Here is a 25,522-nt window from a genome sequence, read left to right as displayed (position 1 = left end):
TATAATGTCCCTTCACTGGGACTAAAGGCTGTATAATGTCCCTTCACTGGGACTAAAGGCTGTATAATGTCCCTTCACTGGGACTAAAGGCTGTATAATGTCCCTTCACTGGGACTAAAGGCTGTATAATGTCCCTTCACTGGGACTAAAGGCTGTATAATGTCCCTTCACTGGGACTAAAGGCTGTATAATGTCCCTTCACTGGGACTAAAGGCTGTATAATGTCCCTTCACTGGGACTAAAGGGCCCAAATCTGTAAATGCCTCATACACAAACTGCAGACATGTCCGACTCAGCGCGTGGCGCTGTTGTTCTCACATTCCTCCGTCCGCCTCAAAACAGGAAGTAAAATCCTAACACTTTCCGTTTTGACCAACGTGTCAGCCTCTTTTTTCCCTACCTGTATTCGAAAATACATGTGCCACGATTGGCTACTACTTTACAAAGCAAGTCTCCGATTGGGTGGTTGTACTATCCAAAACGTAAACTTGTCGCTAATATTAAAAACTAGCCAATCATAAGGAGGGGGTGGGACTTGTATAATGCGGGTGGGAAAAACATCCAAGATGTCCGCCTCGTAGAAAACGTGTGCTGTTACAGTCATGTCTGTTAACGGATAATAATACAAAATCTCCAGCTTGTATTTATAAAGATTTTCTAGCAAAGTTGTCAGCGTAGCTTGGTGACAGTTTACGCGCTGTCAGTCTGTCTGTCTGTCTGAGTAAACTGATTAAACCAGGTTTAATGAGAATATCGTAAGTACAGACAGAATGGCAGGACTTACTCTATTTGTGCGGAATTTACCCTCATCAGCGTCCAGTGATCACCTGGAGGAAATCTTCTCTGAAGTAGGACCGGTGAAGCGTTGCTTTGTGGTCAAAGATAAAGGTAACCAGCAAACATCTAACTTAATAGTGCTTTCAAACTTCCTGTAGCCACATTTCAGGAGAAAACAATTCACTGACCCTCTAATGATGACTGCACAAACTTGTTTTTAGTGCATGTGAAAAAGATGTGAGCAATGTTCTTTTTCCTTTTCCAGTGTAGAAATAAATATGTGCAATCCTTTTTTTCTTTCCTGAACTGAAAACCCAACTGAGTTACACTGTGTAGAGACAAAATCTATTAACAGATAAAACATCAACAACAATTGGCTCAAGACATTGTTTATGCTTATTTTTGTTTCAATTAATAATCTTTAGACAAGTGAATAAACACCATTTTATAAGAAATGCATCCGCTGGATGTTTTTAGCTTGAATAAAACTCCTTGAAATTTCAAGGTAGTCTTATTTGTGCTCACACTGTTGCACTTTAGTTCCAGAAAGTCAAAGAGTTAGTCAATAACGTTTACTTATTTGTTTCTGATTAGCATTATACATATTTTCTTGTGTAACAATATCATTGTTGCAGTTGCTAATGCTTCTCGATTATATTTATATTCTGTTCCTTCAAGCTGTCATAAAAATAAGAACTGAAATCAAATGATATATGGTAGATATCCAGATGTAGCATATATACATCGATCAGGCATAACATTATGAGCAGTGAGAGGTGAAGTGAATAACTCCTCATCATGGCACCTGTTAGTGGGTGGGATATATTAGGCAGCAAGTGAACATTTTGTCCTCAAAGTTGATGTGTTAGAAGCAGGAAAAATGGACAAGTGTAAGGATTTGAGCGAGTTTGACAAGGGCCAATTTGTGATGTCTAGACGACTGGATCAGAACATCTCCAAAACTGCAGCTCTTGTGGGGTGTTCCCATTCTGCAGTGGTCAGTATCTATCAAGAGTATCCTTTAAGCCCTGTAAGTTGTGAGATGGAGCCCTTGGAGGACAGAAATGATCTGCTGCTAACATCTTGGTGGAGTCCATGCCTCGTCAGGTCAGGGCTGTTTTGGCAGCAAAATGGGGACCAACAAAATGTTATGCATGTGGTCATAATGTTATGCCTGATTGGTGTAGATATAGAATATCCAGATATAATAACTGAATACGGATAAAACAACACGTTTATTGTTTACATGATTCGCACATGTTCACCCTCACACACTATGCATTTTATTAGCCGCTGTTTTTTTGTGACATGAAAATGAGTTAAGCACAATAAGATCTTGTTTGTGAGCATGATTCAGTCTCAATATCTAAGCGTGCCTTCTTCCATCCAGGCTCAGATCAATGCCGTGGTATAGGCTACGTCACGTACTCCATGGAAGAAGATGCTCAGCGTGCTCTCAAAGAAATAAAAGATTATGACGGGAAAAAAATATCGGTGATTCCAGCAAAGAAAAAAGTTTTTGAAAAGAAGAAAGGGAAGAAGAAAACAGGTAAGGGCCATTTTAAGAGACAGCTTTCTTACAGTTCTATTACTTTTCATGCGTCCATTCCAGCTCACTGATGTGTTTTCTGTCTTTACTTTTCATTGTTTGCACAGATGAGCAAAAAACAGAGAGTCCTGAAGAACCATCAGAGGTGAAAAGCCAGGAGAAGTCACAAGGCATGAGGAAGAAAAAGATGAAAGCCAGGCTTATAATCCGAAATCTCAGTTTTAAAGTAAGTGACTATGACGAGGTAAAATGCCGTGAAGCGTGATTGTGGCAGAATTGTAAATACACTCACAGAAAATACTGGATATAGATATGGTAGATATCCAGATATAGAATATATAGATATAGAATATCCAGATATAATAACTGGATATGGATAAAACAGTAGAGGTGACTTGTATAAAGTAACAGAGAAGTGCAGTGTCCAGAGTTTCAATGAAATGAGACTTTAGGACAAACTCCTAAATGATGTGAAAGAAGGACACGCTCATCTTCCGTGAGACGAAGCTCCTCCTGAGTCGCTCAGATTCAGACGCTTATCATTGGAGGTACTTTTTGGATGTTTTTCAGTGCTCTGAGGCTGACCTCAAGGACGTCTTTGCAAAATATGGGACAGTGCTGGAAGTTAAGATCCCTCTAAAACCAGGTAATGTTTACTGAATGACTAAGTTAGAGGTATATCACAAATTAAAGACCCTCCTGAGTATCTGATGTGCTTCTTCTGGAGTAAATCGAGCCTTATTCTGCTGTGTTGTTAATGTGTACTTATTCTAGTGTTCTTCTTACTCATATTGTGTAAAGATAATAATGTTGTTGTGTGTAGACGGCAAGAAACGAGGATTTGCCTTCGTCCAGTTTAAGAACATGCTGGAAGCAGGAAAAGCCCTCACAGCAACCAACCTGAAAGAAATTAAAGGTGAGACACATCCTCCTGACCAATCTCGGTCCCCCCTCCATCCCAGTGGTTAAAAATTAAATTGTATCATATCATAACATTCAAGAAATGCTGCAGTCTCACTTGAGTCTGTCTCTCTTTTCGCAGACAGACAGGTCGCTGTAGACTGGGCCGTGTCTAAAGACAAGTTCGTTGCTAATCAGCTCGGCTCGACGTCAGGTACCTTCTCCTTCTCTGTGTATGCTACGGTGCTGATGATTTATTTTTATGTGAAACTAAGCATGCTTTTTCTCACAGGAGGTAAAAAAGAGGATGACTCAAAAGAGACGGAGACTGATGAAGAGGAGGAGGAGGATGAGCCTGCAGAAACACAGTAAGCTTTTGTCTGTATGACAAATGTGTAATAACAGTGTTGTTATGCGTGTATGTATAGTTTGTAGTGAATGTGTCCTGAAACACTGAGGAGCTTTTATTATTTTTATTTATGGCATTTGGGAGACATTCTTATCCAGAGTCACTTCCATTTATCTCATTTATACAGCTGAGCAGATGAGGGTTAAGGGCCTTATTCGGGGGCCCAGGAGAGGCAGATTAAACTCACAACCTTTTGATCTGTCGTCCGTCTGAACATGGCTTCAGTGTAATGACCATCTGACTCTTATTTAAAGGTCCAAAGAACGGCCAGAGGAGAACTCTCACAGCGAGTCTGAGGAGGAGGAGGATGATGAGGAGGAGGAGGATGATCACAGCAAAGACAGTGAGGACGAAGAGGATGAGTCTCTGGAAGCAGACAGCGATGCATCAGATGACGAGGATATGGATGACGATGATGATGATGAAGAGAAAAATGGTATGATTCATTCATTCATAATGAGTGTTGTATTTTAGATGGTGATGATGATTTTCTGCTCTGTGTGTCTGTACTATGTTTCCTTCTCTTTCTAGCCAAGAAAAAACAGAAAAAATCGAAGAATCTTCTCCCTTCTGATGTGAATGAGGGAAGAACGATATTTATAAGGTAAACATCTCAAAGGTTATGTACCATGTAGGAGGCCTGAGCAGTATGACTGTATCGATATTATGATCACTTTTGCAGTAGTGCACCAATATGATTCAAAATTATGTTAAAGCACCACAACGGACCTGAAACGAAATTGTGTGCAATGTGAAGACTTGAGCAATTGTGTTTCCACACACTGCCATGATCTCCACTGACATTTATTCAGCCCTGCCAACCTTCATGCATAACTCTGCGGTTTAAAATCTAAGCATGCTTGTACAAGTTAAAATTTGACACATGAAGCTGGAATGATGTGTGCAGGTATTTATATTTATCACCTTTGCATTCACATTCAGGGCATTTGGACCTAAATATCCGTGAAATACATTGATACTGGTTCACTAGGTCAAGGGACTGTTTAGCATCAGTCTTAAACACTGTTAGGAGGAAATACAGTAAGAAAAGCACCCAGAAAAATTGGTGCTAGTTTAAGTAGGTCAGAAAGTGGTAGGTTGTTAGACATTGTTTGAAGACAATGCCCCAGTTGGAGGAAGTTCATTCCACCGCCAACGTGCCAGAACTGAGCCTTGACACATGCCTTCCTTGTACCCTGAGAGATAGTGGGATCAGTCGTGCAGTGCTACTGAAATGCACTTGTCTAATAAGTCTACCTAATAAATTAGCAATCCTTTGTATGATAAGTATTAGCAATGACAATAGAAGTACACTGGTCAGGTATAACATTATGACCACCTGCCAAATATTGTGTTGGTTCCCCTTTTGCTGCCAAAACAGGCCTCCATGGGCCCCACCTCACAAATTTGAGGACTTAAAAGATACTTTTGATAGATACTGACCACTGCAGACCGGGAACACCCCACAAGAGCTGCAGTTTTGGAGATGCTCTGATCCAGTCGTCTAACCATCACAATCTGGCCCTTGTCAAACTCACTCAAATCCTTACGCTTGTCCATTTTTCCTGCTTCTAACACATCAACTTTGAGGACAAAATGTTCACTTGCTGCCTAATATATCCCACCCACTAACAGGAGCCATGGTGAGGAGATCATCAGTGTTATTCACGTCACCTCTCACTGCTCATAATGTTATGCCTGATCGTTGGGTATTCCTGTATTTTTCATGAACGAAAAAGCTGGAGGATGTGCTCTTGCTCTCGTTTAGAATCTACTCCTGATTTACTGTTAATCACACGTAATCTCTGTGCTGCTCTCTGAATCCTCTTTTTCTCTGTGTCTGTTAGAAACCTGTCGTTCGACTCTGAGGAGGAGGGCATAGAGGAAGTTCTTCTGCAGTTCGGTGAACTCCGATACGTGCGGGTTGTGGTGCATCCTGACACGGGACACTCGAAAGGTTGGTGCTGCTTTATTACACACGCAGAAGGAGTGTTTTCTATAAAAAATAAAGTGTTTTATTTTTTAAATGGCATATTGCTTTGATTGTACAGATCTTCATTACTCTGGATTTCCATGGAATATGGGACGAAAAAGTCTTTCCATTGCTCTGTAAAATTACATTTTACTATAGCAGGTAGCTTTTTCTAGTTTCTGAAGAATATGCTCTTCACATACATTAGATATGACATTTTACAGGAAGTTATAAGTGGCAGACAAGCTAACATTAAAACAGACCTTGTTATTCATCAGATTTCTCACGCAGATAAACAGATTTATCTCAATCTCGCTTAATGTACCCTTAAATAATTACTACAAACAGGAATTATTATTTGTTTATTTATTTTTGCTGTTTTTGGAGATTCAGAGCCGTTACAATGTTCAGCCATTTCCACAGATCATTTACTAAAACATTTCCTCACTGCAAATGAAACCAGGCTGCCTTGGTGCAGGTCAGAGCTGATGTCATTGTCAGGCCTCACTGAAGGTACACTGAAGCTGCCCAATCATGCGCTTTACAAAACATGACTTTGGTTTGAGTCAAAAGTATTTGATGTAAATGCTAGACATGGTGATCTACCTGTTTACAGTATACAGTGAAACCTTGACTTACAAGTGACTCAACTTACGAGTTTTCCGAGATACGAGCCGTTGCTCGGTCGATTTTTTTGCTTTAAGATACAAGCCGAGATCTGAGTTACGAGCGAGCGAGCTTACGCCACCCGCCACTCGGTCGCCCAGTGAGCGGTCAGTTCACATGGTTATCTCTCCAGGTCATGTGTTGGTGCTGTGTAACGACACTTCGTCACTCATTTTCCAAACATTTTGAAAGGGAGGAAGAAACAAACCTCCTTGGACAGGTTTTTATTGAAACGCCCTGCAAGTGAAAGCGAGGAATGTGTGGAGAAAAAGGCAAAAGTTTAAGTGAAGTGAAAAAAAAAAGAAAAAAGTAGCAATTAAGTTTAGCGATAAAGTGTAGCATAGTGTGTAAGTTAAATTTAGCAGTTAATTGTAGCATTGTGTGTAGCGAGTAAGTTAAGTTAAGCGATAGAGCACGAAATGAAAAGCTCCGCCAATCTCCTCCGCCTCCGCCAGTATCTTCGTCTGATCTTCAACATAAATACACTTAATAAAACCAGTTTATTTCTTTACGTTCTCTTTTTATTATGTATTATTATTTTTTTATACATTATTTGTTATTTATAAAGTACATTTTTCTTATTTAAAAAACATGTTACAAAAAAATTGGTGTGGTTTTTGGGGGGCTGGAACGGATTTCAATTCATTTTAATGGAGAAATTTGATTTGATATACGAGCAAATTGAGTTACGAGCTCGGAACGAATTAAACTCGTAAGTCAAGGTATTACTGTATTTATATACAATTGCACTTATTTAAAAAAAATCTATTGATAAATATGAGACAAACCCTGGTGACTGACCCTAACTATGTCCCAGATCGCTTACTGACTATTCTATACCATTGTGTAGTATAAAGAAGTAGAAGAAGCCTTTATTTTGCCTTTAAAGCACAGTGAAATTCTTTCTTCGCATATCCCAGCTTTGGAAGTTGGGGTCAGAGCACAGGGTCAGTGATGATACAGCTCCAGAAAGGGTTAAGGGCCTTGCTCAAGGGCCCAACAGTAGCAGCTTGGCGGTGTTGGGGCTTGAACCCAGACCTTACAATCAACAAACCACTGCCCAAATTCAGGACGAGTGAGAAATAATAATAATAATAATAAAATAATATAGAGAATATTTTTGAAAATTCTTCAAGTAACAAATGTGGAATGTTGGACACTTTATGTACTCAACGGTCAGCGCTAGTTTCAGGATAGATGACACCTGGTAAGATGGACAAGACATCTTACAAATGTCTTAAATTAGCTCACATTGTGTGATCTTTTTTCCTATATTTTAAAAACACACTGTATTGTGTTAAATCTAGCGGTGTGTATTTTCTCACTTGTCATTGAATGGAAAGCGGCTTTTTAGTAATTTAGTAAAATAGATAATAAAAATTCCACCCATGCTACTAGATACTAACCTTCTAAAATATATACACTAGAAGGGAGAGTACATAGTGTGTAGGAAGTCATAAGAAGGATACTACTTCTTTTTGCTTTTTATATATTTAACTCTTTTTTTTTTTTTCCTTATTCCAGGCTGTGCTTTTGCTCAGTTCAAAACCAAAGAGGCAGCAGAGAAATGTCTAGCAGCAGCAGAAACAGAGTCTGAGGTGAGTCTATCAGTCGTGTGCGTGTGTTGGCGTGTGTGTGTGTGATTGTGTGGATGTGCATGTGGGCTTGTTTTGTGAAAGCCTGTGTGTGTGTGTGTGCGAGGGTTTTCTCAGGTTCTCAGGTTTCCTGTGCTTTGTTCTGGCTCGGTGTCCGAGTCACGCTCCTGTGTCAGAGTGGTGTTGTGTGTGTGTTGCAGGCTGGCGGTGTGAGGGTGGACGGGAGGAAGCTGAACATCGTGCTGGCAGTGAGTAGAGAGGACGCTTCCAAACTGAAAAACAAGAAAGAAAAAACTCATAAAGGCTCCAGGAACCTCTACCTCGCCAGAGAAGGCTGTAAGTGCAGCCAATAACACTGCTCTGAGGCTGGGAAAGTTGGTTTAAATATAAAGCCAAGAGTGTGCTACACTTTTTTACAGTCTAGATAGAAAATGAATTGGGGGAAAAAACAAACAAACAGACATATGAATATGTACACCGATCAGGCATAACATTATGACTTGAATAAGACTGATGATCTCCTCATCATGGCACCTGTTAGTGGGTGGGATATATTAGACAGCAAGTGAACATTTTGTCCTCAAAGTTGATGTGTTAGAAGCAGGAAAAATGGACAAGTGTAAGGATTTGAGCGAGTTTGACAAGGACCAAATTTTGATGGCTAGACGACTGGATCAGAGCATCTCCAAAACTGCAGCTCTTGTGGGGTGTTCCCAGTCTGCAGTGGTCAGTATCTATCAAAAGTATGGGGCCCATGGAGGCCCCAGCTCACAACTTTCGGGTCTTAAAGGATTTGCTGCCAAATCGTGGTGCCAGATACCATAGCACACTTTCATCAAGTGAAGTCTCCCTTTAGCAGCAAAAGGGGGACCAATGTAGTATTAGGCAGGTGGTCATAATGTTATGCCTGGTTGGCGTAAATTTAATAGTATTTTATATAACTCGTATCACAATTCTTACAGATAGACAAAAGTAACTCATGTTGTAACTAATGACAGCAAAATATAGAAATATATATTTTCAATATCTAATAATTTATCTAAAATCTTCAGTAAGGTTTAACACCCAAGCTGTGTGATCCTAGCATAGTGGATATAAAAGCACCTTTACTCTAATTAGTCCTGATATTTTGGTCACTTCCCTTCCACATCTCGATTTCCTTTAACTCCTCTTTTTTTACTTCTTCCTGTATTCAGTGATCCGTGCTGGAACCAAAGCAGCAGAAGGAGTTTCTGCATCCGATATGGCCAAGAGGGCGAGGGTAGGTCAGCCTGCATGGCTAAGTGTGCTTTCCTTGACATTTCCTTGTGATTTCCTGGCTATTTCCTTGAGATTTTAATATAAAAGCTAAATGTCTAAAGCTGTCACATGACTGTCGCTGTGTAGGGTCTGTTGTTCTTCAGTGACCTTGGTCTCTGTGTGTGTGTGTGTGTGTTTTAGTTTGCAGAGCTGAAGAAGGCAAAGCTGAAGGACGTGAACGTGTTTGTGTCTCAAACCCGTCTGTGTGTTCACAACATTCCCAAAAACGTGGACCGCAAGCGGCTTTTCAAACTCTGCCTGTCCGCCGCAGGGGGAGGAAAGGGTGTCCGTATCAAGGAGGTAAAACACATACATCTTTACACACACACACACACAATTTACACACACTTTACACACACTTTATACACACACACACACACACACTGTACACAAACCCTGTACATACACTGTACAAGCACATACACACGCACACCATACACACGCATGCACACCATACACACACACACCGTACATGCGCACACACAACGTACACATACCGTACACACAAGCACACCATACACACACACTGTACGTACACACACATCTTGCACACAGACCGTACACACAGATCGTATACTGTACACACACACTCATACCCTATACACCCACACCCCGTACACACACCGTACACACACACAGTACACACACACACACACCTTAACAAAAACAAGTCCACATAACTGGTTCTTAATGAATAGCTCATGACTGTCTGATTTTGTCATTTTTTAAGCGTTTCCTGCATACAGCTTCCATATTCCACACTTTCCTGATTGTTCAGCAGAGAGTGTTACTTTGGTTAAATCATTAACCGCAGTATAGTTGAGCTGTACAGAGTCCTATAGTAATGCTTCTATCAGTTTAAACTCACGCAATAACACACTGCTTCCTCACTTCATCATCAGGAGGATAGTTTTTTAAACTGCAACATGATCTTTGGAAGAAAATTCAGTCGGTACATTTCTACGTTGTGTAGATTAACTGTATTTATGCTTTCTTATAGTTTTATATTGTATCCTTGCCAGGAAGCCAACTTCCGCTCATGCCTATGCAAAAATGAAAAGAAAAAAAAAAAATAGTGTATAGTATGATAAGTGTTTCATTTACATCTAAAATACTGAGTAACGCGACCAGCTTCTTAAATCCAGGACGTTTCAATATCACAGTAAACGTGACGGCTTTAAGCGTAATTCGCAGCGACGGTCAGTTGCAGAGAACTGCACTCATTTCACAATAAAGTGGTCTTCTGAGAAATTATTCACTCGTGTTAATGGAAAACAGTTTCACTTCACCGGCGTGCAGATGATCAGATGTGTCGGGCCGATCTTGCGGCAGGATGCCCCTCATGATTAATTTATTCTGAGAAACGCCAGCGTGGAATAGTCTGTCTGTGATGGTGTCGTGGTAAACGTCCACGTTCCTGTGGGAATAAAGAAATGACGCCACGAGTGCAGCCGGCGTACTGTTTACAATGCTGGGAAGCATTTAATTATAGCGCCCTTTATATTACTGACTGTGACTCACCATGACCTAACGTCTAATTAGTACCAGTTCACACACTGGTGTCGTGGCTTGTCCAGTAGTTGAGATATTCTTATTGTATATAATACAATGAAATTTAGTTCAGACAGCAACAAGGGCATCTAAACATTATTCTATGAAGGAATTTAAATTGAGTTAAAGATTAAGAATAAATATTCTCTTATAAGATCAGGGAACATTATGAGCAGTGAGTAGTGAAGTGAATAGCAATGAGTATCTCCTCATCATGGCACCTGTTAGTGGGTGGGATATATTAGGTAGCAAAATCCTCAAAGTTGATGTGTTAGAAGCAGGAAAAATGGACAAGCGTAAGGATTTGAGCTTGAGTTTGACAAGGGCCAGATTGTGATGGCTAGACGACTGGATCAGAGCATCTCCAAAATTGCAGCTCTTGTGGGGTGTTCCCGGTCTGCAGTGGTATCTATCAAAAGTGGTCCAAGGAAGAAACGATGGTGAACTGGTGACATGGTCATCTTCCTGGTTGACCAGAGTGAACCCTGATGTGGTGCTGTACTGTTGTTTACATTTACATTGATTGGGACAGTGGTGGTTCAAGTGGTTAAAACTCTGGGCCGTTGATCGGATGTTCGGGGTTCAAGCCCCAGCACTGCTAAGCTGTCACTGTTGGGCCTTTGAGCAAGGGCCTTAACCCTCTCTGCTCCAGGGGTGCTGCACCATAGCTGCCCCTGCACTCTGACCCCTCAGCCTTCTTCATCCACTAATCTACCAAATCCCCTGTTGTGGCTCCTCTTGTAGCCTCAGAATTTGATGGGGTTTTTTTCTGAGATGCTTTTCTGCTCACCGTGGTTTCTGTAACTCGAACCAGTCATTTTCCTCTCTTCATTTGCATAACTCCTGCTCTCCTGATGTTTTTTGTTTTCATACCATGCATAAAGTCACTGCGATCCCCAATTTTTTTTTAATTTTTTTTATTGTTCTGATGTTTAGTTAATTGAACATACACTGAAGAAGTGTATCAACATGACAGGATGTTCTGTTCTGATTGTAAGAATAATATTTCTGCTGGCTTTCTAAAGTATTAATCTGCATGTTACTTAAAACGTCTATTCACTTTGATCTTAGGTTTTGTATGTTTACTGCGTGAGACCTTGTGGTCTGGGGAGAGATATGGCTTTTTCATGTGCCCATAAATTTCATGGCTAAATGTGCACATGGATTTGTGTGTAAAATTTTATACACCACCACATAAAAGCCAGTAATGGAAGATTGCACTCTTTCCCTGAATCAACACTAGATGGCAGTATTGTGTTAGCATAGTTCTGAAATTACTCTTACTTTGATCAGATCTGTACCATTGTAGAAAATACATCTTGGTGCATACTTTTTGTTATGTTTATTAATTATATATTGTATTCTGTATTAAAAAACTCTACTGCTGTCTTTCTCTCCCTCTTGTAGTGCCACGTGATGTACGACAGGAAGCCGGTGCGTGGCGAGCCGGTCGGTCACTCACTAGGTTACGGCTTTGTGGAATTTCAGGAGCATGATCACGCCCTCCAAGCCCTGCGTCACCTTAACAACAACCCCAACATCTTCACAGCCAACAAGGTCAGTCCAGCGACAAAGGTCACAGAAGTATAAGATGTCAAACCCGCTTTTGAAGGATCTTCAATGTGAAGTCTAGAACAACAAAACGAAAAAAAAAAGCAGCAAAAACATTTTGGAAAATGTTATTCCTTGGCCTTTATACATGATTTAAAGAAAGCAGCATGGGACATCAGAGATGTCATGGATACCAAAATCAATCCTGGCACTTAAAAATATACAGTATTCAATAAAAAAAAAATATATATATATATATATTCACAGTGAGGGGAAAAAATTATTTGATCCCCTGCTGATTTTGTACGTTTGCCCACTGACAAAGAAATGATCAGTCTGTAATTTTAATGGTAGGTTTATCTGAACATTGAGAGACAGAACAACAACAAAAAAATCCAGAAAAACACGTTTCAAAAAAGTTACACATTGATTTGCATTTTATTGAGTGAAATAAGTATTTGTCCCCTTTGCAAAATATGACTTAGTACTTGGTGGCAAACCCTTGTTGGCAATCACAGACGTCAGACATTTCCTATAGTTGGCCACCAGGTTTACACACATCTCACATCTCAAGGAATTTGGGCGCACTCCTCTTTGCAGATCCTCTCCTAGTCATTAAGGTTTTGTGGCTGACGTTTGGCAACTTGAACCTTCAGCTCCCTCCACAGATTTTCTATGGGATTAAAGTCTGGGGGGTTTGTTGCCTTGTCCGTGTGTTTTGGGTCATTGTCAGGCTGGAATATCCATCCACGACCCATTTTCAATGCCCTGGCGGAGGGAAGGAGGTTCTCACTCAAGATTTGACGGTACATGGCTCCGTCCATCGTCCCTTTGATGCGGTGCGGTTGTCCTGTCCCCTTAGCAGAAAAACACCCCCAAAGCATAATGTTTCCACCTCCATGTTTGACGGTGGGGATGGTCTTCCTGGAGTCATAGGCAGCATTCCTCCTCCTCCAAACACGGCGAGTTGAGTTGATGCCAAAGAGCTGGATTTTGGTCTCATTTGACCACAACACTTTCACCCAGTTCTCCTCTGAATCATTCAGATGTTCACTGGTAAACTTCAGATGAGCCTGTACATGTGCTTTCTTTAGCAGGGGGACCTTGCGGGCGCTACAGGATTTCAGTCTTTCACGGCGTAGTGTGTTACCAATTGTTTTCTTGGTGACTATGGTCCCAGCTGCCTTGAGATCATTGACAAAATCCTCCAGTATAATTCTGGGCTGATTCCTCGCCGTTCTCATGATCATTGAAACTCCATGAGGTGAGATCTTGCATGGAGCCCCAGACCGAGGAAGATTGACAGTCCTTTTGTGTTTCTTCCATTTGGGAATAATCGCACCAACTGTTGTCACCTTCTCACCAAGCTGCTTGGCGATGGTCTTGTAGCTCATTCCAGCCTTGTGTAGGTCTACAATCTTGTCCCTGACATCCATGGACAGCTCTTTGGTCTTGGCCATGATGGAGAGTTTGGAATCTGATTGATTGCTTCCTTCTGTGGACAGGGTGTCTTTCATACAGTTAACCAGCTGAGATTAAGAGCACTCCCCGAGAGTGCTCTTACTGTAATCTCAGCTCCTTACCTGTATAAAAGACACCTGGGAGCCAGAAATCTTTCTGATTGATAGGGGATCAAATACTTATTTCACTCATTAAAATGCAAATCAATGTAGAACTTTTCTCAAATGTGTTTTTCTGGATTTTTTGTTGTTATTCTGCCTCTCACTGTTCAAGAAGCTTCTAATCTCGTGGTTTCTTTCCTAATTCCTGTGCAATTATGTTGGTTGGTGTTGTATTTTCATTATATTTCATGAGAAGCTAGCAGTCATGTGTGCTGTCATCAGTGGACTGTTTCTGCCTCAATCTCAAATCTAGCTGATAACAGTCAGATTTCCCTCTTAACTTTTAAAACCACAAGATTAGAAGCTTCTTTTCCCACACACCACTTTCCAGGGACAGTCATAATTGTATTAATAAGAAGTCTACATGAGGTGGTTGTGCTGAGATACAGCTACTCGGTTAGTCAATGATCTGTGAGATGACGTGCAAGAAGAGTAAAAGTAGATAAACATGTGGAAACAAAAAAATAAACAATTTTTTTTTTTATTTTGTTCTCAAATACATTTTGGATTCCATGAAGGTTACAGTGTATATAAAAATTACTACAGTGTATTTTTTCCCCTTTAGCGCTGTAAATGCCGGTTTTATTCACCATGTTGACTTAAGGGGGTATACAAACATTTGCACTCAACAAATATAGGTGCTATATGATGAGGTTTTTGCGGCCGGGTTGCTTGCAGGCAGAAATCCAGCCTTATTGTGTGCAGTGGGAGGAAGTTAATTTGTTTAAAATCCTAATGAAGGTTGTTTGCTCCAGTGCTGCAGTTGTGTATAGAGTATTATCTGTTTGCTTGATGATCTGTAACCACTCAGGGACTTTTTCTGAACAGACTGCAGCTATCTAGAAGTACTTTTATTTATCTTGTTTTCAGTCAGAACCCACATGCCATGAACCCACACATTTTCCTGTTGAACACTTAATGGAATTTTTTTGTTGTTGTTGGAACGTAAGCTGAATAATTGTGTTTGATATTTCCTGAACCTGTCGTACAATTGCCCCGAAATTACGTTGAGGAATGTTTTGCTTGAAGCCACAAGCAGTGTGTCTGTTGTAATAGTGTTCTTGAATATGTGTGTGTGTGTGATTCCTTTGTCGTTTTCTACACAGAGGCCCATTGTGGAGTTTTCTCTGGAGGACAGCAGGAAGTTAAAAATGAAGGCTGCTAGAGAGCAGAAGAGCAAAATGGCGTCCGCCTCTGACCCCAGGGCCGAAAAGGTGAGGCTCATTATGTAAATCGCGTCCACTTTTAACCCACTGTGCTCCCTTAATCATATACACCAAATCCTGAATGAATAAACTGCGTTCTGAAATCTGGATGAAGGAAATTAATCAAGGGCAGCTCTGTGTCTGCTGTGAGAGATGTGCTGTATCGTGAACATCTGTTCCTCTACAATCTGTTCTTCAGTAATCTCTTCTTCAGAACCAGCCAGTCAGACTGTAATGATATTTAGCGGCTATTTGTTTCGATTAGAAGTGAAGCGGTAGAATTTATTTATTTCGATTACGGCATGAGTGCAGTGATTTTACCTCGTGTGCTTTTAGAAGATCCGTCTGCTGCTTTGAATGTTTTACACAGTTTTTTTGGGGGGGAAAGAACAACACTCTTGGGTATTGGGAGTGATTTAAAATACAGTACACCCAAATCTAGACTTGTACACATGCATGCGGATAAAACAGAGCATTCTTTGCTAAGCTAGCAAGCTACCAAAACTCATCACTGTGTTAATGTCAGCTAGTGAAGTAGTCCAATTAGCTAGTGTTGACTCTCCAGCTGTAGCTATATAAGGACCTGGGAACTGAAGTCATGTTACAGTGCATTATGGGATTGTTCAAACATTGTTAGTGTTTTTTGCTATGCATGTATACTGCGAAAGCTTAACAAGATTCAAAAAAGCTGTTTTGTTTAGGCGAATCTGAGAAGATGGGATTGTACATTATATGGTGAATGGATTGTACCAGTGTTGGGCCAGCAGTGATCTGAATCACTACATTTCAGAGCTTTTCTCTTGGTTGCGCTGCTTCCAGGAGTGTATATTTATGATAAGAGTATTTATCCAATCATATTTCAGCCAGTGGCCGACATCATGTGTTGCCAGGGTGAAAGAAATCTGCCTTAAGCCCTTCAGAATTAATAGTGCAGGTGCCTGTAGCTTAAAATAAGTGGCAATGAAATTGTTACATTAACCAATCAGATTTCGAGTTGGTGTCACTGGGGCCATCTAGCAGGCATACGATTACATCAGCAATTTCCTGTCCTTTGATTGGATAATTGGAGTAGTCAGAGGCAGCGAACCACACAAACTAAATAAAATATATATATTTTAACTCACCATGGCTGACAGAGGAGAAGAAATCGATTTGGTGAAGGCCTAGGTGTGAAATGCACGGCCCGCCACTGGATTGTACCATATGTGGTTCTTTCCCTAAAATGTTGCCACATACCTGGAAGCACACGATTCTCTTTTCTCTTTTACAATTTTTTCTTCACTGAATCTAAGAGGCGCAGACCTGTTCCAGCATGACGAAGCAGCCAACATCTAGAGTTTAAGCCTAAACAAAATAGAGGAGACTACACGAGGAGAATAAATCTTTCAGCAGACTTCAGCACATATGGTCACGTGTCCACAAACTTTTGGCCATGTAGTGTTGACAGACCTCAGATAGATGATGATCAACAGGAAATGGGTAAAATCATTAAAATTACTCAACATGAGCTTGGTGTCAGTGTTTCACCAATGTGTTGGTGCTGTATCAGGAAAAAAAAGACTGATCTATCAGATTGTTCTGCTGACACATGCACAGAAACCGGTCTCTCCTGACTCTGTGACTGGGTTTTCAAGATCCTTATAATAGACACATTAGATTATTTCTGCAAAACGAGTTGCTAAGCTTCATACCCTACTTATATTCCTATCTCAAGCCATCAGACTCCTCAATACCCAGAACTAGACTGAACTGAAAACACACAAACACACACACACATATTCAATATACATCAATGTTGACAGCTCCACTCACTTAAACACAGTTTATATGGTTTAGCATACTTAATTCAAGGCTGTTTTTGTATATCTCTATTTAAAGTGTTGCCATCAGCTGCTGCTACTGTATGTTTGCATATGTTTACAAGAATCAAAGGGACAGTGGTCAGTTACAGGCTGCACACTGGTCAGTGCTATTTTATATCCTGGCTCTGTGGTGTTCTTTGTAGCTCTGTCTTGTTCTATGTAGCTCTTTCTTGTTCTATGTAGCTCTGTCTTGTTCTATGTAGCTCTGTCTTGTTCTTTGTAGCTCTGTCTTGTTCTTTGTAGCTCTGTCTTGTTCTATGTAGCTCTGTCTTGTTCTATGTAGCTCTGTCTTGTTCTCTGTAGCTCTGTCTTGTTCTCTGTAGCTCTGTCTTGTTCTATGTAGCTCTGTCTTGTTCTATGTAGCTCTGTCTTGTTCTATGTAGCTCTGTCTTGCTGTATGTAGCTCTGTCTTGCTGTATTAAGCTCTGTCTTGCTGGATGTAGCTCTGTCTTGCTGGATGTAGCTCTGTCTTGGTGGATGTAGCTCTGTCTTGGTGGATGTAGCTCTGTCTTGGTGTATGAAGCTCTTTCTTGTTGTATGTAGCTCTGTCTTGTTGTATGTAGCTCTGTCTTGCTGTATGAAGCTCTTTCTTGGTGTATGAAGCTCTTTCTTGTTGTATGTAGCTCTTTCTTGTTGTATGTAGCTCTTTCTTGGTGTATGAAGCTCTTTCTTGGTGTATGAAGCTCTTTCTTGTTGTATGTAGCTCTTTCTTGTTGTATGTAGCTCTTTCTTGGTGTATGAAGCTCTTGTTGTATGTAGCTCTGTCTTGTATGAAGCTCTTTCTTGGTGTATGAAGCTCTTTCTTGGTGTATGAAGCTCTTTCTTGTTGTATGTAGCTCTTTCTTGGTGTATGAAGCTCTGTCTTGCTGTATGTAGCTCTGTCTTGCTGGATGTAGCTCTGTCTTGGTGGATGTAGCTCTGTCTTGGTGTATGTAGCTCTGTCTTGGTGTATGCAGCTCTGTCTTGGTGTATGTAGCTCTGTCTTGGTGTATGAAGCTCTTTCTTGTTGTATGAAGCTCTGTCTTGGTGTATGAAGCTCTGTCTTGGTGTATGTAGCTCTGTCTTGGTGTATGTAGCTCTGTCTTGGTGTATGTAGCTCTGTCTTGGTGTATGTAGCTCTGTCTTGGTGTATGAAGCTCTGTCTTGGTGTATGAAGCTCTGTCTTGGTGTATGAAGCTCTGTCTTGCTGTATGAAGCTCTGTCTTGCTGTATGTAGCTCTGTCTTGGTGGATGTAGCTCTGTCTTGGTGGATGTAGCTCTGTCTTGGTGGATGTAGCTCTGTCTTGTTGTATGAAGCTCTGTCTTGGTGTATGTAGCTCTGTCTTGCTGGATGTAGCTCTGTCTTGGTGGATGTAGCTCTGTCTTGGTGGATGTAGCTCTGTCTTGTTGTATGAAGCTCTGTCTTGGTGTATGTAGCTCTGTCTTGGTGTATGGAGCTCTGTCTTGGTGTATGGAGCTCTGTCTTGGTGTATGGAGCTCTGTCTTGGTGTATGGAGCTCTGTCTTGGTGTATGAAGCTCTGTCTTGGTGTATGAAGCTCTGTCTTGGTGTATGTAGCTCTGTCTTGGTGTATGTAGCTCTGTCTTGGTGTATGAAGCTCTGTCTTGGTGTATGAAGCTCTGTCTTGGTGTATGTAGCTCTGTCTTGGTGTATGTAGCTCTGTCTTGGTGTATGAAGCTCTGTCTTGGTGTATGTAGCTCTGTCTTGGTGTATGTAGCTCTGTCTTGGTGTATGTAGCTCTGTCTTGGTGTATGTAGCTCTGTCTTGGTGTATGTAGCTCTGTCTTGGTGTATGAAGCTCTGTCTTGGTGTATGGAGCTCTGTCTTGGTGTATGGAGCTCTGTCTTGGTGTATGGAGCTCTGTCTTGCTGGATGTAGCTCTGTCTTGCTGGATGTAGCTCTGTCTTGGTGGATGTAGCTCTGTCTTGGTGGATGTAGCTCTGTCTTGGTGGATGTAGCTCTGTCTTGCTGGATGTAGCTCTGTCTTGCTGGATGTAGCTCTGTCTTGCTGGATGTAGCTCTGTCTTGTTGTATGAAGCTCTGTCTTGGTGGATGTAGCTCTGTCTTGGTGGATGTAGCTCTGTCTTGCTGGATGTAGCTCTGTCTTGCTGGATGTAGCTCTGTCTTGCTGGATGTAGCTCTGTCTTGTTGTATGAAGCTCTGTCTTGGTGTATGAAGCTCTGTCTTGCTGGATGTAGCTTTGTCTTGCTGGATGTAGCTCTGTCTTGCTGGATGTAGCTCTGTCTTGTTGTATGAAGCTCTGTCTTGGTGGATGTAGCTCTGTCTTGGTGGATGTAGCTCTGTCTTGTTGTATGAAGCTCTGTCTTGGTGTATGTAGCTCTGTCTTGGTGTATGTAGCTCTGTCTTGCTGTATGAAGCTCTTTCTTGTTGTATGTAGCTCTGTCTTGGTGTATGAAGCTCTGTCTTGCTGGATGTAGCTCTGTCTTGCTGGATGTAGCTCTGTCTTGGTGGATGTAGCTCTGTCTTGTTGTATGAAGCTCTGTCTTGGTGTATGAAGCTCTGTCTTGCTGGATGTAGCTTTGTCTTGCTGGATGTAGCTCTGTCTTGCTGGATGTAGCTCTGTCTTGTTGTATGAAGCTCTGTCTTGGTGGATGTAGCTCTGTCTTGGTGGATGTAGCTCTGTCTTGGTGGATGTAGCTCTGTCTTGGTGGATGTAGCTCTGTCTTGGTGGATGTAGCTCTGTCTTGCTGTATGAAGCTCTTTCTTGGTGTATGTAGCTCTGTCTTGGTGTATGAAGCTCTGTCTTGCTGGATGTAGCTCTGTCTTGCTGGATGTAGCTCTGTCTTGGTGGATGTAGCTCTGTCTTGGTGTATGCAGCTCTGTCTTGGTGTATGTAGCTCTGTCTTGTTGTATGTAGCTCTGTCTTGGTGTATGAAGCTCTGTCTTGGTGTATGTAGCTCTGTCTTGGTGTATGTAGCTCTGTCTTGCTGGATGTAGCTCTGTCTTGCTGGATGTAGCTCTGTCTTGCTGGATGTAGCTCTGTCTTGGTGTATGTAGCTCTGTCTTGCTGTATGAAGCTCTGTCTTGCTGTATGTAGCTCTGTCTTGTTTTATGTAGCGCCAGGGTCCTGGAGAAATGTTGTTTCATCTCATTATGTACTACATCAGCTATATATAGTTGAAATGACAATAAAAGCGTCTTGACTTGACTTGTAGACACAATATGATGGAGAGAATACAGTGTATGTATATTTAGCTGTTTTCCCCCACTAAAACTAAAAACCATTAACCATTTCTAACCATTTCTGTATTGGTTTTCTGTTGATGGATGTATATTTGGTTTATCGTCCAGTGGAACACTCTCTCTCTCTCTCATTCTCTCTTTCTCTCTCTCTCTCTCTCTCTCTCTCTCTCTCTCTCTCTCTCATTATCTGTCTGTCTGTCTGTCTCTCTCTCTCTCTCATTGCCTGTCTCTCTCTCTCATTGTCTGTCTGTCTGTCTCTCTCTCTCTCTCTCTCTCTCTCTCTCTCTCTCTCTCTCTCTGTATATATGATCAAGTCTAAACCAGGCCAGAATATCCTGGTAGCAGAATTCATGCCATAAACATCCACAAGGTGGCGATCAGCTGATACTCAAAATCCCAAACATCCATCGCCATATTTAGCACCAGATAACATACTTTTCCAGCCATGTGTCGGGGAAAACTGCTGACGTTGTGCTTGTCCAAAAAGGTTGATTTTGGCCTCATCCAAGCTCAAAACACAATGCCAATTATTGTTGTAATGCCACATGGTGGACTTCAGATGCTGCAGTTTTTAGAAACGCTCTCTGGAAGGACTTTGGCCTTGCTTTCAGATAGCTTGTTGTTATGAAAATGGCAGGTAACATTTTGAATCCTGACAAGCACGAGAATCAGCAAAACACTGCAATTAAAAACTCTACAGTCTGAGCTCTTGTTTTTTTTTTTTTTTACGTCATCCTCACCGGGTTGGAGGAGAGTTCGCTCACGAGTTCACTTCCTGACGAATTCATGAACTGTTCCAGACATGTGAAACTTTTTTGTTGCGTCTCTTCTCAAAGATATTTTTAACAGCTTGTATTTGTGCAGGTCATCACCCATGCATCCTTTTTATGCTCTTTGTTTTTTTCCATGCAGTTAGATAGAGAGAGACAGAGACCAAGATCTGGTCATGTGATCACTTTCTTGTATAGTGAGCCTTTGGCTCACTATAGCCTCAGACCTTTGCCTCTGAAATCTAGAGCGTCTGAGAATGAAGCCATAGAAGTTGCCTATTTTAAATAACTTTGGGGAAGCAGCCTATAAGTGCCAGGCTTCCATGTCTGATCTTGGTACAGTCTCCTTCCTGGCTTGCCCTCTCGCCCTCACCCTCACTGTAAACAACTGCTCATGGGTCAGTACACAGCAGGAGCTACCACTAATGGTACTAGTTTGAATATTTGCTTGTACAGTTTTTACATAGTGTGTATGCTGAAAGCTCTCTACTCTATGCATACTGATTATTGTCTTCCATTTTGGGTGGTATCATCCATGATGGAATGAATTGTATAACAGACATCTGCACAATGCAATCTTTATCATCTAACTCTAATGGGGTTTTTCCCCTACTGGGTGTTTTACATGTGTGCAGTTTCTTATTTACTCCAGGGAAACAAAAGAGTGAACATTTGTTTTCATTTATTAAAAAAAATCCCTACAGTCAGTCATTCTAGTAAATATTTCGACAGAAAATACTATTATTTTAAAATGTAGTTTTAATACCATTTTTCTGTTGTTGAGGTGAAAATTTTCAATTATTTATCAGATTTATGAAGGTACTTCTACAGGGTACAGTAGTATAAAATCTGTTTTATTTGTTTTACATCTCTAATTTGATATTAATGACCAAATCGCAGAATAAAGTGAGCAGCGTCGGATCTCAGGAAGACGGAAGTAAGCAGCCTGTGCAGAAATCTCCTAAAAAGGCATCTGCTCCAGTTCAGCAGTCAGCAGGAGCTCAGAAGAATCAGGGAGCTCAGAGCAGCCATTACTCCGGCTTCAGAACCGCACCAGAAGTCGAGCATGTTGAACTGGGTGACGGCAAAAAACGCCAGAAGATTCTTCCCATGCCTTCACATACCGGACCTAAGATCAGGTACTTTTTTCTTTAATTTTTTCACATGACTCTTCCACATGGTTTGATCTAAACTGATACGTTCTTTTTTAATGCAACAGGAAACGGGATAAAGGTAAACACACTGCCCAGGTTAGGAAAGTCAAGACGGTCCCCAGCAGGAAGGAGAGAAAGGGATTTCCCTCGATGGAGAAACCCAATCAAAATAAGAAACAGGTGAACATGTTATTCTACCTATATTATATACAGTGAGGGAAAAAATGATTTGATCCCTGACAAAGAAATGATCAGTCTGTAATTTTAATGGTATTTTAATGGTGTATTTGAACAGTGAGAGGCAGAATAACAAAAAAATCCAGAAAAACACACTTGAGAAAAGTTCTACATTGATTTGCATTTTAATGAGTGAAATAAGTATTTGATCCCCTATCAATCAGAAAGATTTCTGGCTCCCAGGTGTCTTTTATACAGGTAAGGAGCTGAGATTACAGTAGGAGCACTCTCGGGGAGTGCTCTTAATCTCAGCTTGTTAACTGTATGAAAGACACCCTGTCCACAGAAGGAAGCAATCAATCAGATTCCAAACTCTCCATCATGGCCAAGGCCAAAGAGCTGTCCATGGATGTCGGACAAGATTGTAGACCTACACAAGGCTGGAATGAGCTACAAGACCATCGTCAAGCAGCTTGGTGAGAAGGTGACAGTTGGTGCGATTATTCCCACATGGAAGAAACACAAAAGGACTGTCAATCTTCCTCGGTCTGGGGCTCCATGCAAGATCTCACCTCATGGAGTTTCAATGATCATGAGAACGGCGAGAAATCAGCCCAGAATTATACTGGAGGATTTTGTCAATGATCTCAAGGCAGCTGGGACCATAGTCACCAAGAAACAATTGGTAACACACTACGCCGTGAAAGACTGAAATCCTGTAGCGCCCGCAAGGTCCCCCTGCTAAAGAAAGCACATGTACAGGCTCATCTGAAGTTTACCAGTGAACATCTGAATGATTCAGAGGAGAACTGGGTGAAAGTGTTGTGGTCAAATGAGACCAAAATCCAGCTCTTTGGCATCAACTCAACTCGCCGTGTTTGAAGGAGGAGGAATGCTGCCTATGACTCTAAGAAGACCATCCCCACTGTCAAACATGGAGGTGGAAACATTATGCTTTGGGGGTGTTTTTCTGCTAAGGGGACAGGACAACCGCACCGCATCAAAGGGACGATGGACGGAGCCATGTACCGTCAAATCTTGAGTGAGAACCTCCTTCCCTCCGCCAGGGCATTGAAAATGGGTCGTGGATGCAAAGAGGAGTGGGCCCAAATTCCTTGAGATGTGAGATGTGTGCAAACCTGGTGGCCAACTACAAGAAATGTCTGACGTCTGTGATTGCCAACAAGGGTTTGCCACCAAGTACTAAGTCATGTTTTGCAAAGGGGTCAAATACTTTTCACTCAATAAAATGCAAATCAATGTAAAACTTTTTTGAAATGTGTTTTTCTGGATTTTTTTGTTGTTATTCTGTCTCTCAATGTTCAGATAAACCTACCATTAAAATTACAGACTGATCATTTCTTTGTCAGTGGGCAAACGTACAAAATCAGCAGGGGATCAAATAATTTTTTCCCTCACTGTATATTGAAGAGAGATACAGCTCTTTGTATAATATCCAGGGGGCATGGGGTCACTCTTTTCTATACATATCATCATACATCATCGTCCAAAAGTCATCCTCCGTAACATAGACATCTATCTGAACATCTCAAATAATGTGAATAATAGAATACAGACACTCCAAGATCCATATCTACATATAGGTAATAGCCTTTCACCTGGAGGTGTATGTGAAGTGTGTGCAGGTCAGCAGGACAGTGCTCATGTTCATGTGTTTTGGTCCAGTTAGAATTAAGCCTAGTGTTAAATCTAGTCTTTATAAGTCTTTATATATTAAATTGTCCTATATTTAATTTTATTTACATTCTTTTAAGTGTCACTCAATGCCGTGTTGCTTACACTGGCTCTAATGCTGCTGTAAATATTTAGCTCACTTCAGTGGATCATCTCCACATCTGTACAAAAACTCTTGTATCTTAACGTTCATGTAGGTCAAATAAAAAAAACGACACCGAACGTTATTAAAGCGATCATGCTGAATTTTGTTCTTATAAACTCCTAAGTTAAACTAGTTCAAATAAACCTAATAAATTGCCTTTAAATGACGTTCACAGCAAAGCCTTTAGTGATGCCCAATAAACTTCATCAAAGGCAAAGCTCAGGAAGAGTAAATGAGTGAAAGAACACCTCATGACCATGGCATGTTGGTCATCATAGACACCTGCTTACACACCATACACCTGTGCCTTACACACACCTACCTTCTTAGCACACACCTTTCTACCTTTACACACACCTTTTACCCCACATACCTATATGCTTTACATACATACTTACACACACACACCCCACACATTCTGTATGCATTTATCTACACCTGACACACACACACACATCTTACTGACATGCCTTTTCCCTTGTCTGTGACACACCCATCTTTGTGCAACACACACACACACCTGCACACCCACATCTTGTGTGTACACATGCCTTTACACACATTACATCTTCTGTGGCTTTCTGCAGCATCTCTGCCTTACACCTGTACACACATGTTGTGATATATACAATATATATAATGTTTTTTGACTTTTTGTATTTTACATATATAATAATGTATATATACATCTTATATTTTTATAATATATTTTGCTTACAATCTTATAATAATACCCTTATATAGTATTTTTGTCTTGACACATAAGTATATACTAATACTTTTGTCTCTTGTATTTTGCATGTTCTGCATGCTGTACTAGCCTTTTATCTGTCTTGTGTCTACATTACACTCTGTTTTACACACACATGATTATACCCTTGCCTCTGCATCTTGTATATGACATATACTTTATAATCACCTCTGTTACTATATAAATGCACATATACTGATACACCCATTCTTATTTACATATACATCTCTGTGTGTGTATTACACACATCTAAACCTCTGGATCTCTTTGTCATGATAACACCCTTACATATGCTTGTAGCCTCTGTCTCACCTTACTACCCTGTCCTATGTATCTTTGTCTAATATACCCTATATATACCTGTGCCACATACTGTCATTTACCTTAGTCTCTTATTTGCATTTTACATATAACACTATATCTTATTACTACAAATCTCTGTTACTATATACAATATAGTACCACTAACATATAATCTGTATACATACTGTCTCTTATACTGTCTAATTATTTTTTAATTTTTTGTATATATGTGTTTTATATCTGTTATTTTGTCTCTGATCTATTTTTGTCTCTCTAATCTATAAATGTATTTTACTTGTATGTACACAATATAATATTTTTAATACACAATCAATGTACATACATTAAAACTTTTGCAATCACTGAT

The 25,522-nt window shown here is 40.7% G+C and overlaps 1 protein-coding gene across 1 annotated transcript in view; it reads left to right on the top strand.

The window, feature by feature from the left end:
• Positions 1-554: 554 nt before the first annotated feature.
• The window catches only part of rbm28 (RNA binding motif protein 28), a 28,353-nt gene continuing 3,385 nt past the window's right edge, over positions 555-25,522 (top strand). The window contains exons 1-18 of the mRNA XM_058388271.1: positions 555-888; positions 2,168-2,326; positions 2,434-2,552; positions 2,897-2,972; positions 3,150-3,242; positions 3,369-3,440; positions 3,519-3,594; positions 3,890-4,071; positions 4,167-4,239; positions 5,483-5,592; positions 7,798-7,871; positions 8,069-8,204; positions 9,065-9,129; positions 9,309-9,467; positions 12,126-12,275; positions 14,998-15,105; positions 21,831-22,069; positions 22,150-22,264. Coding sequence (XP_058244254.1) covers positions 771-888; positions 2,168-2,326; positions 2,434-2,552; positions 2,897-2,972; positions 3,150-3,242; positions 3,369-3,440; positions 3,519-3,594; positions 3,890-4,071; positions 4,167-4,239; positions 5,483-5,592; positions 7,798-7,871; positions 8,069-8,204; positions 9,065-9,129; positions 9,309-9,467; positions 12,126-12,275; positions 14,998-15,105; positions 21,831-22,069; positions 22,150-22,264 — 2,124 coding nt within the window. The 5' untranslated portion in view covers positions 555-770. The remainder of the gene's footprint in view (positions 889-2,167; positions 2,327-2,433; positions 2,553-2,896; positions 2,973-3,149; positions 3,243-3,368; positions 3,441-3,518; positions 3,595-3,889; positions 4,072-4,166; positions 4,240-5,482; positions 5,593-7,797; positions 7,872-8,068; positions 8,205-9,064; positions 9,130-9,308; positions 9,468-12,125; positions 12,276-14,997; positions 15,106-21,830; positions 22,070-22,149; positions 22,265-25,522) is intronic.

The sequence above is a fragment of the Hemibagrus wyckioides genome, linkage group LG04 (genome assembly GCF_019097595.1).
Source record: "Hemibagrus wyckioides isolate EC202008001 linkage group LG04, SWU_Hwy_1.0, whole genome shotgun sequence".
Taxonomy (NCBI): Eukaryota; Metazoa; Chordata; class Actinopteri; order Siluriformes; family Bagridae; genus Hemibagrus; species Hemibagrus wyckioides.
The sequence above is the reverse complement of the archived record's forward strand: the minus strand, read 5'-3'. Positions and strand labels throughout refer to the sequence as shown.